Source organism: Nuphar pumila, unplaced genomic scaffold (assembly GCF_984573655.1).
Source record: "Nuphar pumila unplaced genomic scaffold, dmNupPumi1.hap1.1 HAP1_SCAFFOLD_2196, whole genome shotgun sequence".
Classification (NCBI taxonomy): Eukaryota; Viridiplantae; Streptophyta; class Magnoliopsida; order Nymphaeales; family Nymphaeaceae; genus Nuphar; species Nuphar pumila.
This window is the reverse complement of record NW_028323868.1, coordinates 12,931-21,797: the sequence shown is the minus strand read 5'-3', so window position 1 is coordinate 21,797 and position 8,867 is coordinate 12,931. Positions and strand designations below refer to the sequence as shown.

The 8,867-nt window shown below is 54.7% G+C and overlaps 2 protein-coding genes and 1 pseudogene across 2 annotated transcripts; 1 reads left to right on the top strand and 2 right to left on the bottom strand.

Moving 5' to 3' along the window:
* The first annotated feature begins 1,744 nt into the window (after positions 1-1,744).
* On the top strand, positions 1,745-4,780 carry LOC149808796 (uncharacterized). The gene is made up of 5 exons (XM_089995145.1): positions 1,745-1,909; positions 2,510-2,683; positions 2,954-3,102; positions 3,457-3,618; positions 4,068-4,780. The coding sequence occupies exons 1-5, from the start codon at positions 1,870-1,872 to the stop codon at positions 4,647-4,649; spliced, it is 1,107 nt and encodes a 368-aa protein (XP_089851271.1). The 5' UTR covers positions 1,745-1,869; the 3' UTR covers positions 4,650-4,780.
* Positions 4,781-5,485: 705 nt separating this feature from the next.
* LOC149808795 (AP-1 complex subunit gamma-2-like) lies at positions 5,486-6,400 on the bottom strand. Its single transcript, XM_089995146.1, has one exon. It carries the CDS (start codon positions 6,398-6,400, stop codon positions 5,486-5,488), a length of 915 nt encoding a protein of 304 aa, XP_089851272.1.
* Positions 6,401-7,000: 600 nt separating this feature from the next.
* On the bottom strand, positions 7,001-8,638 carry LOC149808794 (AP-1 complex subunit gamma-1 pseudogene; annotated as a pseudogene).
* Positions 8,639-8,867: the final 229 nt, after the last annotated feature.

Below are 8,867 nucleotides of genomic sequence, written 5' to 3'. Positions count from 1 at the left end.
CCGTTTGGCGAGCGGGCGCGCACACTCGCTTCATGGATTTGACAAGAGGGCGCACCTTGCAATCGTCGAAAAGTAAACGTAACTGCATCAACTTGCGTTCGTCAACGATGTCGTGAAATTCCGCTTGAGACACGTTCTCAAGTTGTTGAAGCATTGCCTGGCAGGCGTTCAATGCGTTTCGCATCGCTTGCTTGTCATCTGCGTTGGGTGATTGCACACAGGCTCCGACTTTCTCTCGCAACGTCACATACTCGATCCACATGCCACACGCATCATTCCATACTTTAGGTATCTCTCGGTCGGTGACGGTCGGTAAGTTGGAAGCCGCTCGCCCGCCCATCCTGCCTTCGCGTGTAGACGCCACACGTTGCCGGAGGACCGTCTTTGGCCACAGACTTGATTTCTACGGTCTACGCATGCATAAGGCGCTGCTAGATGTCGAGGTAGGCGTGCCAGTGCAAATTTATTAGAGCTATCGCGATCTCGAGCCAGCTGCCAGCTGAGCGCAATTGGGCTTCCGTTATCTCCATTTCGCGCCAAACGGCCTTCAGTACCGCGTGGACGGATAAAAATTAGGAACAAGACAAAGCGTTATAGATCTACTCGGGACATACAGGTCAACGTTGTTTGGACATGGTTGACGAACGTTGCGGAAGGCCTGTACACACGGGCTTGAGCAAGCACTAGTGCAGTACAGAGTTCGAAAGTTCGAGTACTCCCTGTACCGATCGCACAGGAGCACGTGGGATGTATCGCATGCATCGCGATGCAAAGAAATTCCCTTGGTTCTCGGGTTCAGAAGCTTCGACGAACTCGCACCTGCGCACGAGCTCGAGCACACCCAACCTTCGTAAAGTAACAGCACCTTCGGCGAATCTCCTACTGGAAGCGTTCAATAGCGCTCGCGTGTCACGAAACCGCTCCATGCCGGTTGGATCCGTTGGAAACGGCTGTACCATCCGAGCAAACGCGCAACTAACTGGTCAGATCTGCGACAACGCAAGTACATATCCGGACGCGAAATCGGAAACGCGCAATGAAACAAACGACATGCCCTCAGCTAGCTCTCGTCAGCAAGATGCGCAACTTGCGAGGGCTGACGACTAATGGCGGTCTGTGGGAAGGTGCATAGCTAGTTGCAGCCTTGCGGCTCTAACGTGCATGGCATCGCCTTCGGAGGAATTCCGCCACTTCATTGCACTTGCTGTCACGAGAGCCTCCCGTTCACACGTGCCCCTTCTCAAGCCCATCACTTTGGCGTGACAACATAATGTATGAATCCATTCATATCAAGCCAAGTGAACGACTAGGTGCCCTCAGGAACGGCCAGGTGTCCTGTCCAGCGGGGCCTCTGTAACTGTGTTCGACAAGCCTGAACGGCAAAAGCTACGTGTGCAACAACCAAAAGCGGTCTCGTTTTCAACCGCAATAGCTCGCAAGAAATCTCATGCACTGCCGTCGTCCGTTCAAGGCATGTGCAGGCTCCGGCCCTGCTGGGAAATTGGAACCATCAATGACTGGGCCGTGTGCTCTCGTAATGTTGCTGTAAGTATGATCCCATGCACACATCACATAATGCTAAAGAACTTTCGCATGGCACCAGGCATGCAAGTGCGTATCACCACGTGCACCAAGCTGGCTATGAAGGTAGCCTGAGATACATATTCATGGCGAAGTGAGAGTCCGCATCCAGCGTTTGGAATGTGTCTGTTGGTCGAAATATAAGTGCAACGGAGGTTTCAGAACTGTGTCGCACCGCACTCTGTGAGACGTTCAATCGCACATAGACTTTCTTTGTTGGCTTCGTTTCTGTTCCCTGCATACAGCAGCGACAGCAAAGCTTCTGATTCCTCGAACACCGGCATCTCTATGGCTCCAGTCGTCATGCGCCCTGCGTCGTCCATGGTTGGTACGCACGCAAATCAGCATGTCTTTCAAAACATACACTGGGCAAGCGTCTGAAGCATTTCCGTTTGGTCGCCGTTCTTGCTGGCGGAATCTCGACAGGGTATCTATCACATCAGGGGTGCAGTATTCGCCTGGTCCAGACGAGCGGGACACATCACATGCACGGGTCACCCTTTGCTTGCCGAGACATCATGTTGAATGCTTCCTCTATTACCGTATTGTTGTTATGCGGCCTGTGGCAATGGATGGTGCGCATTGAGAGCTGTATTCCATACTTGAGTGTTTAGTTCTCACATTCGTGACAAGGGTCGTATGGTCGGTTGGTCGGTTCCTATATCTGTAAAAGATGTTTCACACTATGGCTTTGTCATTATGGGTCGTAGAACGCTGTGTTGGCCGCCAAACACAAACCCAGTGCTACCAACAGTGTTCGCGTTGTATGTCTGCCGCACGCTCACAGGCCCAACCAATCTTGTCTACTTCTGCATGGGTGACCCATGCATTGCACTTCTGCGGTCTTGTAGTGCTCCTTTCTTGTCACATGATCGGTCCTGTCTACAGCGTTTGCAGGAACCTCTTGATGAGCTGCGACATGCTGCAGGTGCCAGCCACCCACCTCCCCGCCTTGCGGTACCTGGGCCGTCAGCCGTCCAGCCCCGCGTGAAACAGGTCGACGAGCCCTCATTTACAGCAATTGATGTTATCGGCCCTTACGGGTCGACGGCCTCCGAAGTTCTCATGCACGTGCAGGAGCGAGAGCGTATTCAGTCCAGTGGTAGGTCGCTTCACGGCAACCTCTGCTTTCAGGGACCTGGTTGCTGTAGTTGTGGTTGATAGATGATGCATGTCGAGGATGCATACCCGCAAAGTCAGGTTCATCTGCGGTTTTGTGGACTTGCCCCCCTGGCTTCTACGACCCAGGACCCATGCTCATGATATCAGTTTGATCTTGCAGACACGTTGCTGTGGCAGGTTAAGATTTTCTGTTTGCACCGAGGCCTGTCTTTCTTTCAGCAAAATGACGTATTAACCCCACTGGCTGTAGGTGGAGCTAGCCCTAGCCACACACCAACCACACTGGACGGCCCGGAAGAGAGGTGCTGGGAGTTGTCCCTTGGATGGCATCAGCTGCCTCATCATCTCACTAAGGATGAGCTGTGGCTAGCCCTTCGCGAGGAGGCACAACAGCATGTGGTGCGACTCAGGGTTCTCAGAGTTCCACCACATGAAGTTGTGGAGGCTAGTACGTAAGGATTTCATTCCATGATCCGAAAGGGATGGCATGAGATGAGTAGCAATATCGACAAGCAGGGACACAGCAGATGAGCGCATCATGGTACTGTACAGGGTGCACAATGGATTTTGCAACAATGGTGACCCTGTGGTTTAGCTGCTGTCTGGCGGAAGCAAAACATCACGTCGTTTGTGAGGTCGCAAGTGTTTTGCTGATCGCCAGCTCGCCAGGCCGGTCTTTGCAAGCAAACTTCACAGCAGTATCCTGGTTTGTGAGGCCGCATGTTTGTTGCTGATTGTCAACTCTCTGTGCAGAAAGCTGAGCCGGTGCTTGCCAGCAATCTCCATAGCAGCATCCTCGTTCACCGTACCCTGCAGGAGAGTCTGGCGTTCATTTTGGCCAACAAGCTCAGTTCGCCAACTCTCCTCTCGACCAACCTCATGCAGCTCATGCAGCAAGCGTATGAAGAGGAGCCGGTATGCATCCCAGCCAGTGCATCTCCTTGCCGCAGCGTCCGCATAATCAGAATCGAGGCGCCGAATATGATCCTGCATGGCGTAGATAACAGTGGATAGTGTTGTACATCAGGTCTTGTTGTGCAAAGTTTGTGTTGCGGACGTTACGCTACTTTTTAGTCGGATGTGGTACCCTGAATCTGGGTGAGCTTTTTTTGCTGGTTGAAGTGTCGCACATACTGTATGGTCTTGTTTTGTCGAGTGGCGAAGGATGGCCTGGTTTGGCATGGGAGACTGCTTGGAGTGCCAGGACTCTGGATGTTTAATATGGGAAAATGCATCACGCATGGTGTTGGCAAATCAAATTGTATGTTCTTCCCAAGTAGTTCTTGGAGTTGCCGATGTCCATGTGGATGCGGTAGTGTTGTAAAACGATGTGTACGGTGTTTGAAGCGGGCTTTTGGTTGCAGGGGCTGGTGGATGCAGCAGTAGCGGACATGCAAGCTGTGAAAGATCGCGACCCCGCGTGCTTTGGATACTCCCAGGTACTCCTTTGGTTCAAGGGCTTCCAGGCTATCCAGTCGCAGCGCGTCGCGCACTGGCTGTGGAAGTACCATCGCAAGCCGCTTGCGCTCGCTCTTCAGAGCCGAATCAGCGCGGAGTTCCAGGTCGATATCCACCCTGCTGCGTACCTTGGACGGGGCCTTATGATGGACCATGCCACCGGGGTAGTCATCGGCGAAACCGCGGTAATCGGAGACAATGTCTCCATGCTGCATCACGTCACGATCGGCGGAAGTGGTATCCGCAGCACTATTCGCCACCCCACGATCGGTCACGGTGTGCTGCTCGGAGCGGGCGCGACCGTGCTCGGACCGATCAGTATCGGATCGGGCTCCAAGATTGGGTCGGGTTCGGTGGTGGTTTCGAGCTTGCCGCCAAAGTGTGTGGCTGTCGGCGTGCCAGCCCGTGTGATCAAGCAGGACAAGATGCTGGAGCCCTGCCAGTCCATGGACCAATCTGAGGACTTTGTGCTCCAGTTCGAGATTTGACGCGGCGGCTCGCCGAGAGGCGGCACATACGACTGTCCGCCGTCATGGCTCCGTGTTGTATTTTTAATGTCTCAATGACCAGCTTTTGTCTCCGCTCGTGGGAAATCTGATTGAGTGGAAGAACATTCCATATGAGGGTTCAGATGTTGATGGTGCCGGCCTTGCTGCGTTTTATTCTGCCAGATGGCCAGGCTACTCTCGTAAAGATCAGAGGCTTAAGTGTGGCTACCAATATGTTGTCAAATATTGTTGAATGTTGCGTGTGTGCACCATCAGGGCGTGGTGCATGAACTGTCCTGTGATTTGAGAAGGGGCTGTGCTGCCTCTGAAGGCACCAGCTTGTGTGTTACAAGCGACAGGGCTGGCAAACCAGGAAAGACCACCAAAACGCGAATGAAAAACAAAGGAAGACAAAGCACACCAGCTTGTGTAATCTTTGCAAGCACTCACAGTTGCATTCTGCAGCCATCTTGGCCAGCCGGCAACACCTGGTTGGTTTGCTCATTGGTAACAAAGCATCAGTGCGGGTGTGGGCTCCTCTGCCATTTGCCAGTGCGAGTGCCCTCCAACAAGTCATGGTGGCGTAGCACCGACCATCAACACGCCACACTCATACCGGTACACGCCCTTCAATGGCTCTGAACAGCAATTCGAGCTTTCATGCTGACATGTATTACAGATGTCATCGGCGTATAATAACGAGTGTGCAAAAGCACCTATCAGATGTTAAACAACGAGATGGATCCGTATCAAGTACATAGCTTTTCAGCCTGCACCTCTAGATAGCAATCTTAAAGACAGTGTCACATGTCACCAGCACGGCCTGTCCGCAGCTTTTACAAGCCAGCAGGGAAGTTGTTGACTTGCGCCATCACCACCTTCTCCTCGCCATGAGATGTGTAACTAATCCTGAGCCGCATCGCTAATGGCTTGGCGCCCTCGGTGCTGTTGACGCACATCATCTTTTGCCTCAACGAGTTGGCACCCATTGCGCCGAGCGTTGTGCCGCCTTCCTGCGGAAGCATCTGCACCGACATCGACTTGGGCAGAGCAGCCTGCACCGCAAAGTTGAACACAGGCTGTGCGCCTCTGTTAATATAAGTGGCGTTTACATCCACAGAGTCTGCGCCGGTCTTCTGAAGCGCGAAAGTGATCGTGATGCCATTCTCGCTCCACGCCGTGATGGGCTCGAAAGCCGGCATAGAGGCCGCGGGAGCGCTGAAGCCTCCAAAGTCACCGAAGAGGTCCAAGTCGCCGCCGGGCGTAGGAGCGGGGGCGACTGCTGGTGCCGCTGGTGTTGGAGAGAGGCCGCCAAGCATGTCCAGCATGTCCAGGGCGCCCCCCCCACCGGCCGCGGCCGCGGCAGGGGCGGGGCCACCGAGCAGGTCGTCCAGGTCGCCGAGCATATCAACAGGGCCCGCGCTGGCAGGCACGGGCGCCCCAGCGGCATCTCCGCCGCCGAGGAGGTCTCCGAGGAGATCGGGGGCAGGCGCGGAGGCGATCTTGGGGGAGCTGTCAGGCACTTGCAGCATGACGGAGTCTTGGAGGTTGCCGGCGTACATTTTCTCGTCCAGCACCGGGATGCGTTCGGCGAGCACGGGCGGCAGGCCGCCGTTGTTGGCGATGATGTTGAGAATCTCGCAGCAGCGCTGCTGGACCTCCTGGTCCACGGACTTGGTGAAGCGCTGCAGCACGGCCTTGAGGTGCGCTGCGGAGGCTGGCAGCTTGGCAGAGAGCTTCATGGCCGTCATGACCGCGTACGCTTGTACCTCCGCGCTTCTTGTGCTCGCTGCCAGTGCCTGCAGCATCAGATGCAACACGCGTTCATGCTCGCACGGCTACCAACGCACAGTCTATGCAGATAGGCGAGTCGAAGGTGATGGTCCCACTCTGCCTGGTTATGGCCTCGTGTGTGACGATGATGTATCTTTTTACAACACTACCAAATGGACATTGGCAATTCCAGGAATTACTTGGGAATCCAGAGGGTGCTTATGGCTTGATATCAAGCAAGCGGGCTGGACTCATTACCTAGGACAGAACGGTGTTATGATGATGTACGCAAGTGGCATGTTGCCGGAGGGACGGTACGGCATCGACTTCGCTACTTGCGCTCCTTCTGGTCATAGAACATGCATGATTCCCAAGCTGCGGATGAAAGTTGCCTATGTGCGCCAGCTTTGCGAAACTTTCAATCGAACGGACATTGCAAACCTTCCAACCTTGATATGAGTAGCAAACCGACGAGCCACTAGCAACTTGACGAGCAAAACGAATAGCAACTCAGATGCTAGCTGCTTTCACATTGCTAGTGGCCAGTCGTATTGCTAGTCATGACAGGTACAGCATGATCATGGGCGTGAGAAAAGGACCTGCACAGCGGCAACGAGGGCGGACTCCACGTCAGGAAAGCCCTCATGCGTGAAGGGCACCTCGTCGGCCAGGAGGGGGTGCTGAGCCATCAGCAGCTCGCCGTACTCGCCCAGCAGCCACAGGCACGTGGTCAGCAGCGCGTCGGAGCCCGACTCCTTGTGCTCAGTCACCATGACAAACGCCTGGCGCGTGGCGTACGCCTGCAGCGCAGCCTCGCAGTTGGAGACCTTGACCACAAACGCACGCATCACAGAGTCCTTGACGTACAGCCCTGCCTGCACCATCACCGTGAGCATGCTGTCGATGTACCAGCGGTTGTCGCACGCAAACTTCTGCACCAGCACGCAGATGCGCTCTGTCAGCGACGGCTTGAACGCGACGTCGGTGACGGCGAGATACGTGAGTAGCTCCTTCGCAAGCGTGGTGATGTTGTCCTGGTTGACGAGCGCGTAGATGAGGTCCAAAGCGCGGCGGCGGATCGAGACGTCGCTGTCCTTCACGCACTCGACGACGACTTGACGGTGCCGCTGAACCGCGCTGCTGTCGACAGCCACGGCTTGAACCAAGGTGTTCAGCGCGACATAGCGCATGTTGTTGTTTGGCATCTTGAGGAAGTTGCCCATGATGTTGACGGCGTGCGTGCGCAGCGACTTGACGGGCTCGATCTGCATGATGGTGGTCACGCACTGGTACGCAATCGCGGATGCCGTGTTGGAGGCCCTCACCACGCCCCGCGAGGCCGCCACCTTTGAGAGGATGTCTGTCATGAGGTCGGTTGCCTCGGCATCGGCGACTCCCAGGCAGCCCAGTAGCTTCAAAATCTGCACTGCCCCTTTTGTGGTCAGGTTTGCCCAATAAATACATCCACCGGGGACCACACCACAGATCTAAAGGCGCTCACTTCGCTGACAGGGACATGCTTGAAAGGTGGCTTCATGCCGCGACGCAAGCGCCGGGGTTACAACAAGCCATGATGCTGGGATGGCAGCTTCGCTGCATCGATTGCACCGCATCCACAATGGTCGGTCGTCTTGGTTGAACATCCATGCCACAACCACCTGAGGACTTGATCGGTGTTGCGCGCTGTCGATGCATTGAATCTGCCGTTGTGATTGAGGTTGCAAGGGGAGGCATTGCTACCGCTTACTCCCTCTGACAATGGTTGCTCCATTTCATTCGTATTGATGCAGACAAGGGCAACTTCTCTCTCGGGCAGCTGCAAAAGTCTGAGTTGTTAGTTGAACAGGCAGATCTTGAGCATTTGGCTGTTTAAATGGCTGCTGGCCAGGGATTGTGTGTTGATGGTGATGATGATGTAGTTTTACAACACTACCGCATCCACATGAACATTTTGTCTCCAGGGACCAACTGTCGCTGGAGCAGAGTACTTGCTTATAAGGCATCTAGGCAGACGAGGCACGCACCTTCACTTGCAGAAACGGGTTGTTAATTTGGTTAACGTCGTAGTCGGCGTTGAAGCGGCTGATGTGCAGCTGGTCCAAGATGAGGCAGAGGGCCGGTACCTGCTTGCTGTACTCCTTCTTGGCAGTGCCGGTCTCGTCCAGCGCGAGGATTTGCAGCATCAGTGTCACACCTGCAAACCAGCCCGTCAGCATTCCGTTTTGGATGCCGGTCTGGCTGATGGCGCTACATATATGTGCTCATACTGGGGTTCTCTCGTTTACAGATAGTCTGTGATGGTGATCCTGTGACCGTTTGTGATGCGCCTGCTTGCCCTTCTAGCTTGCACGCCTGAATTGCATGCTAGCCCTTATAGCACCACATGTCCATGGGTTCTGCATGCCTATCCATCTCTGGCATGAACCGTGTCATGCAAACGGTCAA

What these genes read in the sequence shown, in the direction of transcription:
- LOC149808796 (XM_089995145.1), top strand. Translation starts at nt 1,870, where the DNA reads ATGGCTCCAGTCGTCATGCGCCCTGCGTCGTCCATGGTTG. An exon ending in CCCTGCGTCGTCCATGGTTG is followed by an intron (nt 1,910 to 2,509) that starts GTACGCACGCAA and finishes GACATGCTGCAG; the next exon opens with GTGCCAGCCACCCACCTCCC. An exon ending in AGGAGGCACAACAGCATGTG is followed by an intron (nt 3,103 to 3,456) that starts GTGCGACTCAGG and finishes CTCTCTGTGCAG; the next exon opens with AAAGCTGAGCCGGTGCTTGC.
- LOC149808795 (XM_089995146.1), bottom strand. Translation starts at nt 6,400, where the DNA reads ATGACGGCCATGAAGCTCTCTGCCAAGCTGCCAGCCTCCGCAGCGCAC.